Consider the following 21077-nt stretch of genomic DNA (forward strand, 5'->3'; position numbering starts at 1 on the left):
AAGGAGGGTTAGGGTTACTTTTATAATCACTTTAGCCATTATTTGATATTTTTGAGTAAGACTTGTTTTTATCTATAAAATGCTTTAAAAATCATTAAACAATGTCAATTCCCACAGCCAAACTCTACTTTTCTTACAAATAGCACCTTTAAGTGTCTGACAGACTGAAATACTTTATACTCACTGACAGATTTTTCATGAAAAAGTTTCCTCTCCAACATTCTCTTTAGCATTTCATCGTTCCTCACAAAGCTGCAACCATCAGGCCTGATGACAACAATTTATTATATTTGGAGAGATTCAGAAATTTGACAGCTCAGCATCAGATTTATGTAACTATGGAATATTGATAGGTTTGAAAAATATCACTGAGCACTTATTTTTTAAGTGTTTTTAAGTATTTTTCTATGGTCAACAAGCTGTCCTGTAAGTTTTTTTTATACAATTGTCAGAATAAACATTATTGTTATTATTATTAATTTGTTTATTTTATATTATATATTATTTATTTATTATTTAGTGTAAAACTTATTTTTTAAGATTTTTTAATATATTTTTTTCATCTTTATCTTATTTTTCTAATTTTTATAATAATAATAACATTTGTTGATATAATAACTGTAACCCAGCACTAAACAGGGACCATCTAAACTAAACTAAGTCTCTGTAGTTTGATGATGTACTGCTGCAGCTCATGACTCTCTGACATGTGGTGACCTTTGACACTTGAGCCACACTTCTTGAACCACACTTGACCTCAGTGACTGGACTCGGGTAAACGCGTGTTTGGAGAAATGAAGCTTCCCGTGTGGCTGCAGAGCTCCTGGAGACCCGCGGAGGTCGCTCTGCTCTCTGCCTCCTCTCCTTCCTCCTCCTCCTCCTCCTCCTCGCTCCAACTCTTCACTCCCCTCATCCTCCCTCAGATATACTACAGCACAGAAAGGGAAAAAAATCTGATCAAGCTTTTCCGGTCTGCTAGCCCTAATTTCCTCTCAAGACCTCTGGCGTTGGAGCTGAGGGGACGCGCAGGCAGATCCTGGCCGAGGAGCAGCGAGGAGAAACTGGGGCCGTTCACCGCGTCTCACCGCCGCCCCGCACGCCTCTGGACGGTGACTACACACCGCTGACTGCGGAGGATAATGAATCCTGTCGGCGGTGTGACGTGCCCGGAGACGAGCCGTGTGTGAGGGGAGAGCAGAATGGTTTGGCGGATGGGAGCGCACATGGTTCTCCCCGCGGCCGCTCCGTGCTCTCCCGTCCGCGCGTCTCTCCGTCTCGCCCGCCGGTGCCCGTCCTCCTCTCCGCCGCCCTGCTGCACCCACCTCCGGGCATTTGTCCGACTCGTCGTTACATAACTCGGCGTCATTGTCGCTCGCACTGACTTCATTTTAAAGGCAGAAGTGGGGCAGGCGCATCTCCTTCACCGCCCCGGCAGCAGGAGCAGAGAGCGGCGGCAGGAGGCGACGACGCAGGACTGAGCTGCCTCTGCTGTCCTGGGCTGGAGGACTGGCAGGAGGACACATAAAGGGTGGAAACCTGAGTCCAGTGGTGATGAGAGCTCAGTCCAAGTGGATTTCGCTGATGTGCTGCCAGAAGCATCTGGAAAGGATAACGGAGGGATACACTCCCCCTCCAGAGGAGCAGAGGATAATTCACATCTCAGACGTGTCAGAGTTTCAGCTCTCAACTCTCTCAGCTTGTGTTTTAATGTGAAACTGGCACTTAAACCCTTTTCCAGCTGTGAGTGGCACAAGATTTCTTCTTTGCACCAGTGGTTTGGACATGTTGGATAACTGGTACATTCAGTGAGCGATTAAAGGACGAGCATCCTCACCCAGAAACCAGCACAGATTTCCGCAGGGTTTCCTTGTAGCTATGCAGTGAAGATGTGTGCAGCCAGGTTCAGCGGCTGCCTCAATGGCTGGGCAGAGGAGGCCGCCGGTGGAGCCGCAGGGGCTGCTGGTCCGGTCACGGCCTCAAGAATGCTCGACTGGACAGAGGCCGGTCCCCGCATCCTCCACAGCCTGGAGATGGGGACAGTGATGACAGTCTTCTACCAAAAGAAGTCCCAGCGGCCCGAGAGGAGAACATTCCAGATAAAGCAGGACATGCGGCAGATAGTGTGGAGCCGAAACCCTGACAAGATGGAAGGAGAGCGTGAGTATTGCCATAAAATCATGAAATGATTACTGAGTGAGCCTAGTGGGTACAGGCCCAGGGGCCCCCTGTCCTCTCGGGCCCCTCAGCTTGTGCCCTCAGATCCTCTAAGAGAGCCTCTGTATGAAGGGACTGCTGTTTCAGAGTGCAGTTAAAAGTTGTGGTGTCCTTATCTTTTGTTGAGTATCTGTCAACCAAATCCAGTCCATCGTTCCCCTTCATGTTACAGCTACACGTCATCCTGAGGCTGCTGTTAAGTTTCAGCAAAATGGAGTAACATTGTTGAAGAGATTTAAATCAGAACAGCAAACAGCTGCTTTATAGTTTCTGATCATATTTTGGAGTGTGCTGTTGTTTTTAATATAATATCAGTGAGTGTCAGTGTGTCTGATGTGGCAGGAGGCTTTAGACATCAGTCAGTCTCTCTTCATCTGCAACGTGAACTAAATACTGAAGTTCAGCTGCAGTTCCTGAACCAACAGAGGCACCTGAGAGTCCTGCGTAAATGTAAAACGACCACAAAACGACACAAAGGGCTACAAAGAGACACAAACTAACTACTAAAAGACACAAAACAATTAGAGATGTTACAAAGGAACACAACAAGGCCACAAAGAGTTACAACAGGGCCTCATAACTACACAAAAATACAAAACATCTACAAAAAGACTCAAAATTGGCTACAATGAGACTCAAAACAAGTACAAAGACACACAATATCTGAAACAACACAACTGCAAAAAGATGCTGAAGAACTACAAATTGACAGAATTACTACAAAGAGATACAAAATTACTGCAACGGTGCAAAACGACCACAAAGAGATCTGGAGTCTTGCTCCTTTGTCGTAGGGGGTCAGCAGCTTTAAAATGTTTGCCACCAGGAGCCATGAGGTCATAATCTGTTCATGCATTAAAGACGGGATGTCATCTACAGTACATGAACAGACAGTGCCTCAGTCACATGCACTTTATACACTTTGTGTCTTCTTGGCTTCATTTATATTGTGCACCGGTCACAGAGCCTGTATCAGAAGATGCTGAAGTGTCGGCTTCAAGAATGAGAACCTGCTGACAAATACTGAAGTAAAACACCAGAGAGTTTTTTCTGCTCTGTGTGCATGTTTTAAAGTTCTCAACCTTTTGACCTCTGACCCTTAAAATAACCGTCCCCTGGTCATCCCTGCATCAAAGCAGGTTGCTGTAGTAAAGAAAGATCGGTCCCTTAAACTTCTGCCGTCTCCCCAGAATCATGGAGATGAATGAGGAACATGTTTTGGCTTAAAATACCTGCTTTGGTTGACACAAACAGGACTGGAGATGTTCCAGTGTCTTTTCAGCAATATCTGTTTGGTTCTTTTTTGCGGCCAATTCTGGCGATTAGACTGAACATTCAGAAAGTTCTTGTTTTGATATTGGTACTGAAACTCGGATATCATTTCAAAGATTAGTGTTCCTTAGCTCCTCGGCACCTCACACCAAACCTCTCCATGTCTGTGTACCTCTTGAATTGTATGTTTTTGTAGTTTGGGTGAACTGAGCCTGTAGACAGACAGGTTTGCAGGTTTGTTTTGATCTTTTCCTCTGCACGCCTGCTGCTTGAGACATGTTGCTGTGGTAGGCCACCTCCCTCCCTCCTCCCATCATGACTGAACTTGCAGCTGAGGTGCTGTCCCGGCCTCCTCAGCGGACAGACGCATCACGATCCTGTGACCTCTGCTTCCTTAATGTCAGCCTCAGCGTAACCCTCCAGACAGAAAAGCATGCAGCCTGCTGCCACATGGATCCAGAGACCTCGCCCTGCCCTGAGCTTCCTATTTGTCTGCCTGACACACTGACTGACTGGTTGACTGACTGACTGACTGGAGTGGAGTCAAGTGTTAGCGGTGTACTTGAAGCAGCAGGCTGTTGTCGTGCCGCTGGAGAACCATTCTGCCTGTCTGGGGTGTGGAGGCTATTGTCTGCGTCCTGGATTTTGTGGCCTGGGGGAGGATTTGTTACAGAGAAAAGTTATGGTATTCACAACTGGCATGATAGAGTTTCCTTCTGTCTGCCATGTGTTATTCTTACTCTCAGACTTTATGGTAGCACGCTATAAAAAAAAAAGACTCCTCCCACATAAGATAGAAATGGTTTACTGAGAAGTCTGTCAGGTTTGTTCCCATCACCTCGCTGAAGGTGATTCTTGGTGCCATAACTTCCAAAAAAATCACATTTTACACGGATCCCAAAAAAGTCAGGATGCTGTGTTAAAACGAACTGTGTTTACAGACAGCAGTTTTACTAAGTGTTCCTGAGCTCGTGAAGTAACATCCTTTATACAGTCTGTCTATACATACTGTGTTTGACAAAGTGGTGAACCTCACCCCATCCTTGTTAGTGGACATGTGAACTATAACCACTCATGATACTATCACCTGTTAACAATGAACCTGTGGCATGTTCCAAAAACAGCCAGCAGTGGAGCTGATGCATCGGATTATAAGTCGTAGTTGCTCCGCCAGTAAACACACTGACACTTTGGCTGTTGCAGCTGCAGTGTCTCTGGGTTCGTTAGGTAGAGTGTACAGGCTGGGTGGCGGAGTAGTGGCAGGACAGCCCTGCTGCAGCGGAGGGCCGGGTCCAGCCTGTCCGCTCTACCTAACGAGCCCAGAGACACTCTGACAGTGAAGAGCAGCTCCGGACGATGAGTGACCCTGACAAGACCAGCAGAAGACCAGCAGAGAGTTTGAAGAGGTCGCGGCTCAGAAGGAGCGGAAGGAAAAAAGTATTGCGAGGGAATGCAACAGTAGTCCTAAAACTCACCATAACCCATGTAGAGCTGCAATTATACATTTTTGAAGAATTTGTACAAAAAATGCTCCTGCTTCTTAAATGTGAATATTTTCTGGTTTCTCTCCTCTGTGACAGTACACTGAATATCTTTGGGTTGTCGACTTTTGATCTCATGCTTTAGGAAACACTGATCTACATTTTAAAAAAGAATTTAAAAAGAATTTCCCCTTGTGGGATTAAAATAGTATAATAAAAAAATAAAATAAAATAAAAACCAAACAACAGATTGATTAATAGAGAATAATCGACAATGAAAATGGTTTGTTGCAGCACTTTTTGCGTGTGTTTTAAAGTAGTCACAGTGCTGTTGGCTCTGTGGCTGCTGCACACATGCAGGTGTTGTTTCTGCTCAGGGAGCCTCGTCAATTATTTATCCATTATCATAAACCACATGAGCAGTGCCTTCGCTAATCCAAGGGACAACAGCTATGGAGTCTGAGCATTCATGAACCACAGCGAACACCTACACAGCTCGTTCAGACCAAATCTACACACTGGTGGAAACACTGCTTTCACACAAACACACATACACACACACACTTTCATAACCCATAAACGCCCCTTTACAAACAACCTCCCTCCAGACAAACCCACCAGTACATTCCAGGAACTCAGCGGGTCTCTCCTCCACTTTATCTCCCACAGCTCTATCTCTCCTCCTCCTCCTCCTCCTTCGCCTCTCCATTTTCCTCCTCCAGCTGTCCTCTCCCACTTTCCTCCTCACAAACATTGACCTCAACACCCCTCTCATTTTCTCTGACCTCCCATTTCACTTTTTCACTCCATTTTCTTTCACTTTCTTTTTGAATTTCAAGGTCATTGATCTGATGCTTTGCTCTTTTGTTCTTAGTAATCTCACTCACATTAATCTCAGTGACCCCTCCACTCTGTCTCCCCTCTCCTCCCCCTTCTCTCCTGCTTTTCCTTCCTTTGTTTTTTTTGCCTGATACTTTTTTTCCCTACTGTTTGCTTTAAAATAAAGTTTCTCCCTGAGCTTTGCTACACACACACTTGAAATCAGTGTTTTTCTTTGAGATGAGCGCCTTGGCAAACAGTGTAGGTATTAAATCCTGAGGCACAGGAAGTGTGGGGTTATCAGGGAGTGTCTCGCTTCCCGTTTCAGATTGAAGGACTGGCTGGCTGCATGAAAACAAAAGATCCAGCATCTTCTGCAGGAAGCACAGACATGGACCACAAATGAGGTGCTGGATGCCTGAGATACTCGAGGTGGTTTACACAAATGAGGAGTCATTTAAAGCTCAATTAGGGTTAACCAAAGTTTGGTTAAACTCGGCTGAAAATGTTGAAAACATATCTAGATTTAAAATAACTTGAAATAAACCCTGTTTTGTAAAACAAACACTTTATTAAAGGTCCAGTGTGAAAGATTTAGTGGGATCTAGCTGTGAGGTAGAAGATTGCAACCAACTGAATACCCCTCAATATATATACAGTATGTTTATTGTTACCAACGTCATGTCTCCATCAGTGGCGAGCAGCCTTTCTGCTGCACTGTTAGCTCCAAGGAAAGCCATTACTGTCCTAGATGCTGAACGCATAGTTGGTTTAAGTTGTTTAAGTTTTGCAGTGTTTGTTGGTCCGTCAGTGGTTCTGTTTTTAAAAGCAGCTGCTTGCTGTATCTGAACATGTACATGTACAATAAAGTTAGGGGAAAAAATACAGGTCTGTAGTTTGGTAGAAATGTTGCCCCATGCCCAGTTTTTCATCCAGTTGTCCTTACACGTGGCTAGTGCCGTGTTGTACAGCTCGGGTACTCAGACCAACGTTCTCAGCTCCTCCATGTTGTTGCTTCTGACATGTGATGTCAGCAATTCCATTATGCCCACCCCCTTGAAGTTCAGCACGGTGAACTGTGCGCGCCAGAGCAAAATCTGTACACATTCACGTGGGCGGCAATCGCAGTGGTTGAAACCGCTTCCCTCATTGAAATAACTGAAGGTGGAGTTACCACGTGGTGGCTCGCACTAGATTGTCCAGTTGCTGCATTCACATTTTGAGTTCCACCTTTTTTGTTCCATCATCATCACAATATTCTTATAATGAGGATTTAAAAAATGTTTTTTCCTGAATATACATACACATATTCCTGGATACAGCATTACAGTGTCAACGGTGGCTGCTTAAAACACTAAAACACAAAAGGCCCTCTCTAGAGCCAGTGTTTGGTTTGTCCATTCTGGGCTATTGTAGAAACATGGAAGGACCTGCTCCCTCTCTACATATAAAAGGCTCATTCTAAGGTAACGATGACACAACGATTCTTAGTTTCAGGTGAACACTGGACCTTAGGTAAAGCTCATATACGAAACACAATTCTCAAAACTTTTGTGCTGCTGAGAGAGAACAGCCATTATTCACACAACTGAAAAAGGAGACTTGTCAGGACCACCTTAACTCAGGTGAATAGATGAGGATGGGTGAAATTGTGGACAGGGGGTGTGGTGGTCACAGTGGCAGTGAACAGTAAAACACAAGAGTCAAAACACAACGCTAAAATAATTTTTATTCATGAATTCAGGCGTCTGTCGTTAAGAAAAGGATACAATGACTATATTTTTTAAATTCAAAACCGTCATAACGTCGCCTTTGCAGTAGCTGTTTTTTTAAAATGTATTATAAATATTAATTAATTAGTATTAATTACTTTTCCTCCTGTTTAGGCAGCCATTGGTTTCCATTAATTTTCATTCCAAACAGAATGAAATTCTGAGACTTTATTTTCAGTAAAAAGGAGACCATTTCTACTTTCTTTAAACTCTTAAAACCACCTACATGTATGTTTAGGTTACACTGACCAGACATTCTGGGACGGTCCAGAATTACAAGCAGTTGTCCTGAATCCTGTCCTAATTGTCTAGAAACTTCAACTAAGCCAGAGTTTTGATTAGTAGCCTAATGAAACATTAAGTACTGATCATCGTGGAACACTTCACTGCATCATCCTGCAGCCGGCTCTGCATTGGCAACAGCAGTTTGTGTCCTCTGTGAGTTATGGCTGTTATTTTTTGTAGCTGTGTGCTGTAGTGCCGCAAATTAAAATATCATATATTTGAAAACAGTATTCGCAATAAAAAGTATATCTTACATTGTATAAGTTCTTTATATGGTCCTTTAAGGGCCTTATCAATTCTTTAATTACTGAATAAAAAATGACAGCTGTACTGTCACACTACATCCCATCTCTCCATTCGTTTATCCATTTTATAACCGTCCCTCTCGTGTTTCATTCCTGTCTCCCATCGTTAACTTCCCTGTAATTTATAATCTCCATGTAGACTTCTGCCATCTGGTAGGGAGTGATGTCACCAGCTGTACCAGGAAGTGCTCTGCAATTATCTACGGCTGGTGGTTTCAGGTTAGCAGTGTAAACTGTGCAAACAGTGAATGTTCAGCTCTGAGAACTGACTTAAGAGAAAGACGGTTAGTTTGTGAGCTTCTCTGATGATGAAACGCTCGATGATATGGCCTGTTGATAGTACCTGATACTCTGATGTGTCTCCAGTTGTCTCCCTCCTGTTACGTTCATCAAAGTTTACATCAGAGCATATCTGCTGTGTGTGTGTGTGTGTGTGTGTGTGTGTGTGTGTGTGTCTGTCTGTCTGTCTGTCTGTCTGTCTGTCTGTCTGTCTGTCTGTCTGTCTGTCTGTCTGTCTGTCTGTCTGACTGTCTGTGTGTGTGTGTGTGTACCCTCCTTACCTATCGGTGTGTGTGTGTGTGTGTGTGTGTACTCTCCTTACCTATCGGTGTGTGTGTGTGTTGTGGAGTGAGGCAGGGTGTTAACACAGTCATGGTGAGTGAAGTGTGACGTTTAGCGAGCCGTGCATCTGTTTGCCCGATTGTCCAGCGTTCAGACTAAATGGCAGGAAGTAATAAAGGGAGAGAGCAGAGAAAAACAAACAGCAGGTTTTGGGGATTTTTTAGTAGTTTGGAAGGAAAATGAGTCAACTTTGACCGTGAGGCACTTTGTTCAGAACTAAAAGGTCGATTATGACTGGAAATTGTTTGAAATGGTCTGATATCTGAGTTTCAAGGCCACGTACTGGAACTGAACATGAGCACGAATGTACATGAACATTTTTTGTATTTAACAAAATTTCGCCTCGATGTTCGAGACAAAATGGCCGTTAAAAAGCTACAGTCTAAAACTACCAAGAAAACAGCAGCTTAATTTTCAAACACAAGGCTCAATTTACTTGTTGAGTCAGCTCATGATACGCGGTCGAATGTCTTGAAAAACAAGTAGTTTGAACTGAATGTTGAGAATTTTTTTGTCAGGCTACACAACTGGAGAGTTAGGTCAGGAAATATTTGATCAGAATATGAGTAAACAAGAATCAGAGTAAACACTTTTAGTTGGTTTAGAGAGTTGAGATTAGAGGCTGTAAATACTGATAAATCATTTACCAAAGCCTAATAGAGTTGAAGGCTGGAGATATACTTGCTTTTATACCACACGCACACACACACACACACACACACACACACACACACACACACACACACACACACACACACACACACACACACATACACACGCACACACACACACACACACACACACACACACACACACACACACACACACATAGTTGCTGCTTTGCTAAAGCTAATGTGCAGCTTTATAAACAAACAGCTGACAGCATCTACTCCTGTCACAATAACTACTTTTGTTGGAACATGTCCTGGCACTGATGTAATGATAATATGGTGGCATAATAATGTGAGTACACCTTTTTTACACCAGAGCAAATAACTTTTAATTCATCATTTTCACACAAATTAAATATAAATTAAACCACACAAACGAAAGAACAAATAAAAAGGACAAACATTGCACTTAAATCATCAGGTCATTCAACCCTTAACAGGCAAAATGCTGCCAGTCCAGTTTCTGCTGCTTGTTGGTGGGTCAGATTGTTCAGTGTTTGTGGGTTACTTATTAATTAATTGTGATGTGTAACTAATCATATAGTGTTGTAGGAGGGACATTGTGTGAGAGAATGTTGCATCAGAGCCAAAGTAGCACACTTTTTCAACCTTTTTATTTATCAACCTTTGTTCCCAAGGCTGTTCAGCTCCTAAACTCCCATCCCCCAACCTGCCTCAATGTTACTTTGAACCTCTTGTAAATACTGTAAATATCTTTTTTAGTTATTTTTTCTATTTTATTCTATCTGACTTGTTTTGTGTCTGTGTACAACTACTCCCCGTGCCTTTAATTGCCCCCTGGGGACAAATAAAGTTTTTTTTAATTTAATTTAAATTTGTTTATTTTACCTGCAATCTGAAAAATCACAGATACTCATATTTGGGAAAAATGCTGAATATCGGCCTTGATAATCGACTACAGAAACACTGATATAAACAATAACCTTGGCAGCACTTGAGGAAGTTACTTTTATTTGTTAATTTTGAGATTACGGCAGAAAAGGTGACAGCGGTGCTATCATAGGTGGAATTTAAGGCCTCTAAATCAAACAAACTGGGACAATGTGAGTGTGTTTCACTTCACTGATGGCTGCCCCTGCTGTTCATGTCTGTATTGGTTCTCACAGACGAGCACAACCAATGCTCCGAAGGGCCACAGGATACGTGAGGCAACTATCATTTGCACACACGTACTGTAGTTAAAAGCAAGTCTCTCTTTGGCTTAAAGCTTCAGAGGTTCCTCACTTTGTGAAGTCAGCAAGTCATCTGCAGTTTGAAATGAAAGTTTGGTCCAGATGCTTTGCAGCTTTTCTAAAGATGGTTTGTGGTCAAACGGTCCACTGCAGGTTTTTTCTGACGGATTAAAGAATAAGGCTGGTGTTATTATTATCCAGTGCAACAGTGTGGCTTCGTGATGTGTCTGTAATAGTTTCTGGCACAGAGGAGGAAAATGGATCAGGCTTCGATATACAGATGATACTTCATCGTGAATATGTTAATTTAAACTTTAGGTGTTGCTTGTTTCTTGTTGGGAGTTGATGACAATAAGAACATTAAAGAATATCATCATCAGGCAGTTGTGCTGTGCGACATGAATGAACTGGGATTTGCAGGATGTGTTGCAGTATTCTCCTTGAAACTTTAAATCAGAGCAGGTCATCTGTGGGTAAGAACTCACTTATGTGTTCTTCTGCTGCTTCCAGCTCTGAACCCGCTCCCACTGAAGTATGGACACATTTACATCTGAGAATAATGGACCTCTCTTAATCTCATGCCAAATGTGCTCCCTGTCATCTCCACATGCAGGAGGCTCAGATAGGAACCAGGTTTCTTGGCTCGCTTTGGCCCTGATAAAGAGCAGCAACAGGCTCGGATTGTTCTTTGTCTACCTGTTGGACATAACTTCGTCCTAGTGGGAGGTTTGATATCAAACGATAAAAGGCTCTATAAGCTCCACTTTATTCCTCTGTAGTTTCTCTGTAGTTGAGAACAGCACCAGGCTTAAAGGACTCACTTTCTCTTCAATTGTGTGTGTGTGTGTGTGTGTGTGTGTGTGTGTGTGTGTGTGTGTGTGTGTGTGTGTGTGTGTGTGTGTGTGTGTGTGTGTGTGTGTGTGTGTGTGTGTGTGTGTGTGTGTGTTGTAGTAGGCTTGTGTTTGGTGTGTGAATGGCACGGCATCCATGAGTGTATGTTTGTGTGTTTGCACAAGACATCTGCTAAGTCAATAAGCCGGGGTTTTCTTTGTGGGTGTGTCGACTGCTGCAAGTGTCAAAGTGGAGTCCAGAGTTTACGTCATACTCTGTGGTCAGTCGCCTGACTCGCCACTCTGTTAAGGCAAGGCAAGTTTATTTGTATAGCACAATTCAGACACAAGGCAACTCAAAGTGCTTTACAGGCGCATACAATTACAGTAAAAGCATTTAAAATACATTAAAACAAATCATTAAAACAAGTTAAGAAATAGACATTTAAACTAAACATTAAAACAAGTTAAGAAATAGACATTTAAACGAAACATTAAAACAAGTTAAGAAATAGGAAAGTAGGCTAAAATATCACAGAGAAAAAATAAAAGTCACAGTGCAGTTCAAAGTCTTAAAATTGCTTCAGTGAAAGGCTGTGGCAAACAGAAAGGTCTTCAGCCTTGATTTAAAAGAGGTGAGAGTCGGAGCAGACCTGCAGTTTTCTGGGAGTTTGTTCCAGATGTGTGGCGCATAATAACTGAACGCTGCTTCTCCATGTCTAGTTTTGACTCTAGGGACTGAAAGCAGACCTGAGCCTGATGATGTTAACCCTTCTGCTGCTAAATGAGCTCTGAATAACTCTTCATATCATGGATTATTTATTAAATGTAGAAATAAGTGGACAAACCCGGACACAAATGCAGATTTTAAATCCTGAATTTACATCTTTGAAAAAAAACTGCACACTACTGAATCTGTTTTGAGTATTTTCTGTTTAATTTGTTTTGGGATGTATTTTGTACCATTTGGAAGGAAACACACAGTTGAGCTGTATTCCAGTAGATCAGATCCTCCTCTCCTCCAGTGGTGTGACTGACACTAACAGGGCTTCAGTCAGCTCCACTGAACACACAATGACTGATAACTGATGACTCACAAAAACAAATATATACTGTGTATGTACTGCATGTATATATAGAGCTACTTTAATGACAGCTGGATGAGTTCCAGGTTCTTATTGGGCCACTTTTACTCATCCAGTTTGTTTTCATTAGTTAAACTACTGACTCTCCCTTCAGCTTCAGCTGTAATTTGTGTTCAGTGTTAGTTATTAAATGTTAGCCTGATAATTCAGATTCAGATTCACACAACCTTATTAATCCCACCAGGGGCAGTTTGTTTGAACAGCTTGCCTTGAACACATACTGACACATACAGTAACATGTAGACACACAAATAGATGACTGATAATTATTATAAGTATTATATTAAATTAAAAAAAGCCAACATGTTTCGACCATTGGGTCTTTATCAGAGCTCCAAACAAACACGTTCAAGTTAATGAAGTGATACCATGACAAGAGATGAGAAGATACAAGAGGTTTGCATGCTTACAACATACCAAATAGACACTCATACACATCATGTAATAAAATGCTATTTTTCTCTTGAAACATCTCAACTTCCAGTGTAAAGAAAATGTGTATTAACAGTATTTTCAGTTATATTACTTATAGATTCATCTGTTTGTTTTGTTGCTGCTGTTTTTTAATCTTTGCTCATGTAACACCAGAGGAGCACGTAATCATATTTTCAGTGCAAATAAAAAGGAATATAAACTCATTATAAACTCATATCAATAAAAAACAATTAATGGATCTGTCAGCTCCAGTGTCCAGCGTGGTGTTGCTGATTGAGTCCGAAAGTAAGTGCAGAACTTGTCTAGACACTCTGAATGTCAGACTCCAAACAGCTATATTTAAAAAAAAAAATCAGAAATATGTTCAAGTAATCCTTGGCAATATCACTGTAATCAAGTAAGAGATTTTTTTCAAATGTAATCGGGGCTGATTATAGTGAATTACTTTTTAAATCTGATTTCATTATCCAGATTACATGTGATCCATTACTTCCCAACCCTCTAGATCTGAGGCACAAACTAAAACTAGGTACAGGTAAAAGCAGCCTCAATAAACATGTTTAATTAATAAAATGAGTATAAACTAAGTCATGATGGTGCACAGGCAGACTGTAGCTCGGCAATTGTAGGGCTTCACTTTGGTCTTTTAGGGATCCAGTTCAGCTGTTTCAACACTCCTAAGCCGTGAGGTTGAGGGATTCTTTCTCAGATGAGTGTGAAGGAAAACTTAGTTTGGCTGCTGCTGCTCAAAACCTCTGCAGACTTTCGGAGCATCCTGCCACCGACAGCTGAAATGTTTGTGCGTCTGTTTTTGGCCTCTGTGGACGGCACACACAGTACACACAGTACATTTGTTCAGCTCTCCGGCAGCAGATTTCTGTGTGTTTGGCAGGGAAATGAACAACGTGCCAAAGTGTGATTTATGGTCGTGCATATTTGTCTTCATGCAACACTATCCTTCCTTCCTTCCTCCCTCCCTCCCTCCCCCCCTCCCTCCTCCAGTCGACATACGGGAGATCCGGGAGCTGCGGTTGGGGAAGGGCTCCCGTGATTTTGAGCGCTACCCGGAGGAGGCCCGTAAACTGGACGCCGCCCACTGCTTCATCGTGCTGTACGGTCTAGAGTTTCGCCTCAGGACACTCAGCCTGGCTGGTCAGTGTGTAGACACTACACATGTGTGTGTGTTCCTGTGATTCCCATTGTATTTTCACACTTAACTGTTTATTCGGAGATTTTCTTCACAGTCCTGTCTATTAGAGGTCACACTACATTTCCTTTCTTTTTCAGAACATATTTCCACAAAGTAAAGACTTTCTGTGTGATTAAAGCATCTTTATAAGTTATGTTTTCATATGTATTGTGGGTCAAGAAAAACCAGCACATGATTAATTATTACCCAAACTGTCAATCCACAGTTTATAGACTTTGTAGATCAAGTTTGACCTACTGTGCTTGCCGTAGTGTGCATACAGTTTTTTTTATCACCATCATTTCAGGTGCGTTGCCTGTTGCTTTTCCAGCCAAGGTAAGTGGCTTAAATGATCTCTGTGGTTCTCTGTCTCATTTATTACTTTGATGAGTTCAATCTTATCATAACTCATTAAATATAATGGACAAACTACAGAAATAAGACTCCAAAAACTTTAAATTAGCTTCTTAAGCCCTGGTCCTGGTCCAAAGCCCCTGTGATAGTGGTATAAACAACATTAGCCCCCCAGTGATCAAAGCTCCCATTCTGGACGCCTAGCTGCATTACTATCTGAGCTAACTAGCAACCGTCAGCTGCAGTTAGCAGCAGTGACATGATGCCCCATATTTGTTTTGATTATGACTCGGACAGTTTTTACATATTGAACCTTTAAATAAACATTAATTCTAGCTGACTTTTCTGCCATTTAAAGGATTCAGTCCAACATTTTTTGACTTTTCTTCCCTGTATCATGTTTTTCTTTGTGTCTTTGCAGCGTTCAGTGAGGAGGAGGTCAGCATGTGGCTCACTGGTCTCAACTGGCTGATGACTGACACTCAGAGAGCGCCCGCACCACAACAGATAGACAGGTGTGTGTTGACGTGTACGACTGTTCTTCATGCACAGTAACTGAAAGGAATACTTCGATGACAAAAACTCACCTGATGCAGGCTTGAAAACAGAATACGATTAGTTTGTAGCTTGCATTTAGTGCTGAAACAATTAGCTGATTATCAAAATTGTTGCCAATAAATCGACTAACTAATTTTTTGAGGCTAAAATGCCAGAAAATCACTTGTTACAGGTAATCAAACATGAATAACTGCTGGTAAAATACTCAACGTGGACCCCTCAGTTTATTTTGTCAAAGTTATAATGGAAGTGATTAGTTTTGGGTGAAGTCGTTAACGTGCATCACTGAAATATTTATTTGTGTGTTTATAAAGCTCGTAACACGTCCCTCCACCCTCTGTTTGTGTGATGAAGTGATATCTGGTCACATCAAAAGAAGTAGCTACCTGGACGGGAAAGGGAGGTGCTGGTCGGAGGACAGGACAAATATTTGTTTTGGGATGAAAATATTTACCCCAGATGAATGTGCGGGGGCAGGTTTGGCTTCTGTGGTGTGAGCAGCAGAACAGAGAGAGGTTGTGAGGATGTGCCGGACAGTTTTGTTGTTGACATAATGTAAGTTTGGAAACGGTCAGAGGAAATGAAACGGCTAATTTGGTCTGTTTATGACAGTTGTGTAAACTGTTGGGGAGCAGATCACGTGAATGGGATTTATTTTCACCATGTTTGACAAAGACCCAGTTCAGACTGTCGGTACTCACCTACAACTTGTTGCTTAAAGTAGAAAGTGTACGGAAATATAAACTTTAATGATACCACAGCTGCTGTGCATGTTTTTTTTTTCATTCAACGAAATAGAATAAAATGTTTGTGGATGTATTTATGGAATCTGTAAGCTTCTAGTCTGTAGGTTTGTGTTAAATGACATCCTGTCAACTTTGTCTGAGCACTAGTGACTGGAGAACGCCAGAATGTTAAACCCGTTTTTATCTAATGTTCACATTTCTGGCCTGGGAAATCAAAATAGTGTATTCTTAGCTACATAATGGCTACATATTTAAACATACAAGACACAAGTAACATAGGACATTTAGTGATTTTCTTACAGTAAAGTGTTTTTAGCCATCACAATCACACTCATGTTCTCCAGGAAACGTGTGATTTCTATTTAATTTCAGTTCAGCTTGGCTTCTTGTAATAATCACCCTCTCAGTTTCATGTTTTCTCTCTCTGCCCTCCCTCTGTAGGTGGCTGAGGAAACAGTTTGAGGTCATGGACAGGAACCATGAGGGCAGGTGGGTGACTCACCACAAACATGTCAACACTCAATCGTAGCTGTTACTGCAGCCTGTGATGGATGCTCATTGGCTGGTCGGTCACAGCAGGTGTAACGTGGAGGTGAAACCAGATCCAGATGTCATCAAAGAGCGTGTTAGAGGCCTGTCAGGCATCTGCTCTGACCTTAACCCCCCACTGTGGAGGACCACAAGCGTCATGGAAATAGTAATAAAGCATTTAACTAACTGTGCAATAGAAATAGGCATTAATAAATTAGTTTACAAATTAATTTATTAGACTATTAATAAATTACAAAGTAATTCATTATTTGATATTTTAATGGGCAATGAAAAGAGGAATTATAAATAGAATTTACAAATGAAATAGTAATCCATCAATAAATACTTCAAATTAAGAAGGAATTTAAAAAAACAACATTTAACAGTCAATAAGTACATCATTTAAAAATACATTCATAAATAAATCATGGAATTTAAAAATCTATTTGAAAATGCAGTTTAAAAAGACAAAATAAAAACTAGCTGGATTCACAAACTGAGTTAAGATTACAGATTTTAATCAGGCATTTAAAAGTGCAGTTTCCTTTTCCACCTGCATTTCCATTTACCTGCTGCTTTTCCTTTTCTTATAAGCTATTCCATTAGCTTAGTCATTTAGCGTCTCATTTTAGCTTCTCCATTTCGCCTTTCCATGACACTTTGGTCCTTGAGCTGGTGAAACAAGGTTAAACAATGCAAATTAGCTGATGTAACAAGCTCTCTGATTGGTTATTGTCATCTGCAGCGAGCGCACTAAATCCGCCTACCAAGGCGGCTAACTTCCGGTTTAGCACATGGCTTACTTGAATGGGGATTAGATAATTTAATCGTGCGGCTCTTCTAGACTTTCCAAATGTTATTAGACCGAATGGCTCATTGAGTCATATCGTGAAGCTTGTGACGCTACATGGCCACATAATTTGTGAACTAATTTATTAATGCTTATTTTTATTGTACAGTTAGTTTAATGCTTTATTACTATTTCAGTGACACTTGTGGTCTTCCATACCCCACAGCCTTACGCACACATCCACAACATGAGACTCATGCATCCATATCACACACACACTTTATCTTTTCTCTCTCGTGCTCTCATTAATAAGCTTCTGTTTGGGTGGAAGCCGCTCCAGGACAAACAGCCTGCCACCGCCTGATAAGCGGCAGGAAGTGATGCGTTGGGCTGGGAGAGGGCAACTTCCTGTCTCCTGTGAAAATAGCAGCAACAGTAGCTAGACAGAGGGAAGTGGGTGGAGAGACAAATCAGACCTGGCATCAACAGCGGTCATTGACCCCGAAAGATCCTCCCTGCCTCAGAGCATTGACCTGGATTTTTATTTTACTTTACTTTACCTGCCTTTCTCTCTTCCTCACTGACGCCTGAGGGCTGCATGTGTTTTGTTAATCAGCAGAAGTGATTATCCATGTGCTGTTGGTCCTTGAAAAAAAAAAGACACATAGAGGTAAAGACATCAGCGACTCTGCAGAAGGAACTGTAACAACTTCTGTGCAGATTTTACAAAAAAAACCTTGACAAAACTGTCACCACCTGTTGTGCACTGACGGAAACAAAAAGGTCAAATGTCCGGCAGCAAAAGTTGCCAAGCAGTTCCTGTAAAATTACAACTAAATACTGAACATAAATGAATTACTGTAAAATGAATTCTCACAGTTTATATTTGTTGTGATTTCTGTCAGTCTAAGTCGTAAATGCTCAAAATGTAATAATACTTCAAATGATTGGTTTAATCTGTAATGTCTCTTATATTTTAGTAAAGTCATGACAGTACATCACACTGATTTTTCACATCAGAGAGTTTTCACAGTTGTTGTGGATTAGCAAATATTAAAATTTCCATTTTCTTCATGGAAAAGGAAGAGGTGGAATCAGCTCAACTTTAAAGCCAGCATGGACAAGTCGTGCTCAGGGAAAAATAGAAAATGTATTATTTGCAACTCCATAACAACTGGGAAAACTGTGTGTAATATGAAAAAGCAATCTGTTGCACTGTCATGACTTTACTAATATAAAAAAGACGTTGTAGATTCAAACCAATCAAATATATGAAAGCGTAGCAACCATTAATTTTATTAATTTAAGACTTAGGCTGACAATACTTGCTATTTTTAATATTGGCCACACATTCCTCTAAAGGAGCACAACCAACACTGAATAGTTCCTCTAACAAGTGTTGTGGTATATTATGCGATGAGATGAAGAGTAAAACTAAATAAATCTGAACAATGAAAACCTTACATGATTCCTCACACTCAGCATAGAAATCTGGAGACTTGAGCTCTTCAAACCACACAGAGCCATCTCCTGGTGAAAACGCATTCATTATCATCGGGTCTCTAAAGGTGCCAAGTCAAATATTGTGTCTTTGTTGGAATTATCCGGTCTTCAGTGTGTTCTAAGAGAAACTCCTTTAAAGCATCTTTCCTTGTTTGTTTTTCAGCATCACAGTGAAGGATGTGAAAACTCTGCTGCCTCAGATCAACTTCAGAGTCCCCAACATGCGCTTTCTCAAAGACAAGCTACAGGTCAGTCTTTAGTGTTTATGGCAGACGCTGCAGGTGAATATGGTAACATTTCTAACTAATAGAAATCACCATGAAACCTCTTGCATTAAGACTTTTATTTTTTGTTTTACAAGTTTTCTCAAAACTGTATGTTTAAATATGCAAATGAGGCTTTATCTAGCTAAAAAACACTATTGTGAATGATTTCCTGGACCAGAAATCTGAACAGATAAATGAAATGAATTGGATAAAAACAGGTTTAAAATGCTTCTTTCATTTTGTTGGAATGTTGGAGTCAAAGGGTTTAATAGAGGGAAATTAAAGATTAAAGATATCTCTTTTTATCACTCCATAAATAATGTCAACAGCAATAAAGAAACGATAAGTTTGCCACGTTTTTAGGAATAAAATGTTCTATAAATCAGCTTATGAATGATGCACGAATAAAACACTGTAAAAACCCTCAGAACATGCAGAGGAATAGAGCTGGATGAAAAGTGCTACTGAAGTGGAGACTTGTGGAGAGTGACAGAAAACTCATTTTGAGAAAACAGCTTTGAAACGTGTATTGCAAGATTCAAAAGGTTCTTAGACATTAATAATAGATCTGACTATGAGACTTCCAAAGTTGATTATTAACATTAAGACAATTATTTTTTGTATTACAAGTTTTCTAATATGCATGGTTTAATTATGCAAATGAGGCCATATAATATGCACTCATTTGCTTAAAGAGCAACCTGAGCTAAAATAGACGCTTAAATATATATTTTCTTTCCTCTAGTCTGTAAGAAGAGATGTTGTAGAAGCAAAATAGCCCAAAATCTCAAAATTCACCAGAAGTAGATAGATATACTGAGGTAAATAACATAAAATGCTGAGGTATCAAAAAGGTAAGTGGAACATAAGGTGTAAGAGGATAAGGTGCAGTTTTATTTACAGTAATATTTTAAAGCACAAAAATTATTTGTTTGTTGTGGAGTGTGCATTATAAAGTCTGATGGCACCAGGTAGGAATGATTTGAAAATGGTGTTTTCCCCATTTTATATTTCCATCCACCTCTGAACGTCCTCTCCTGGATGTTGTAACTGGACCACAGTGCTGTGTCGCATCGCACTAACTCACATCCTCTATGTTTCCACAGGAGGTGGAGGCCAGGAGCGACTTGTCATACCCCAACTTCGCACAGCTCTACAGGACGCTGATGTTTGATGCTCAGAAGAGTGTGAGTGTTGATTTGGTTTTGCTCACAAACACAATTGCACAATCTTGTAAGAAGTACTCAAATCCTTTACTTACAGAAGGTAGTCATGTCACAATGGAAGAATCCTCCATTGCCAGCTATGCTTTCAGACTTTCAGAGGAATGAGCACTTGTTTCGATACTGTCCCAGTCAGAGTTAAAGGACCATATATTAGTTCCTTAATTGCAAATCATGTCCACTTCACATTTATGCTCTGCCTGTAAAGTATTTTTTGAATGTATATGCATTTTTTAATGTTCTTGGCAGCTATAGCTTTCCATTTATTTCCATCTGACCTGAAGAATCAAATGTCAGATGCTAGACGCTAGTCCATGGAAGCATAATGTGTTCACTTGTGAAAAAAATGTTTGCCCTGTTTTTCTAAATTCACAAGATTATCTCTAAAATTTCATTGTTAAAAAAAATCTTGCTCCATTTCCTGAATTAAAGGGGCTCCATGTAAAAATGTGCCTCTTCAGCCATCATATAGAAGTCAGCTCCATCTGAAATGTAGTTGAGGAAAGTTTAAAGTCTTCAGTTTTGCATTTGAGTACTTCTGCTGTCGCACCGCACCACGCTCACTTTGTCCTTTACTGTTTATGCTTCACCTGGCTCCCTCCCATCCGTCTGTCACCTGGTTCCTCCCCTCTTGTCCCCAGATTATTGAGCAGCTGGAGCTCTCCTTCCCTCTGCGGTGAGTCCCTCCACCTCCACCTTTACCTCCACTCCTTTGTTTTCACGTCCCCCACTCCTGTTCTTCTACCTGTCCAGTTTAACTTACCAGTGTTCCAAGGAAGGTTTTGGTTTTCAGGAAAGTGAAACATTTCCACCTGTTTTTGACATTTTAATGGTTCTTTGTTGTTTCCTGCCTCTATGGATGTTAAACCTTTTG

At 41.1% G+C, this 21077-nt stretch overlaps 1 protein-coding gene across 2 annotated transcripts in view; it reads left to right on the plus strand.

The window, feature by feature from the left end:
* The first annotated feature begins 861 nt into the window (after positions 1–861).
* LOC311258340 (1-phosphatidylinositol 4,5-bisphosphate phosphodiesterase gamma-1-like) overlaps positions 862–21077 on the plus strand; it is a 34325-nt gene continuing 14109 nt past the window's right edge. Inside the window, exons 1-7 of one of the 2 annotated variants that reach the window (XM_084354533.1) lie at positions 862–2157; positions 14046–14195; positions 15008–15101; positions 16332–16379; positions 18878–18962; positions 20087–20167; positions 20845–20879. In XM_084354533.1, coding sequence (XP_084210659.1) covers positions 1887–2157; positions 14046–14195; positions 15008–15101; positions 16332–16379; positions 18878–18962; positions 20087–20167; positions 20845–20879 — 764 coding nt within the window. In that variant the 5' untranslated portion in view covers positions 862–1886. Of the gene's footprint in view, positions 2158–14045; positions 14196–15007; positions 15102–16331; positions 16380–18877; positions 18963–20086; positions 20168–20844; positions 20880–21077 lie in introns of those variants that run through there. The other variant, XM_084354534.1, reaches the window with a different exon arrangement.

Source organism: Pagrus pagrus (genome assembly GCF_965226575.1).
Source record: "Pagrus pagrus genome assembly, chromosome: 6".
In the NCBI taxonomy this organism is placed as follows: domain Eukaryota; kingdom Metazoa; phylum Chordata; class Actinopteri; order Spariformes; family Sparidae; genus Pagrus; species Pagrus pagrus.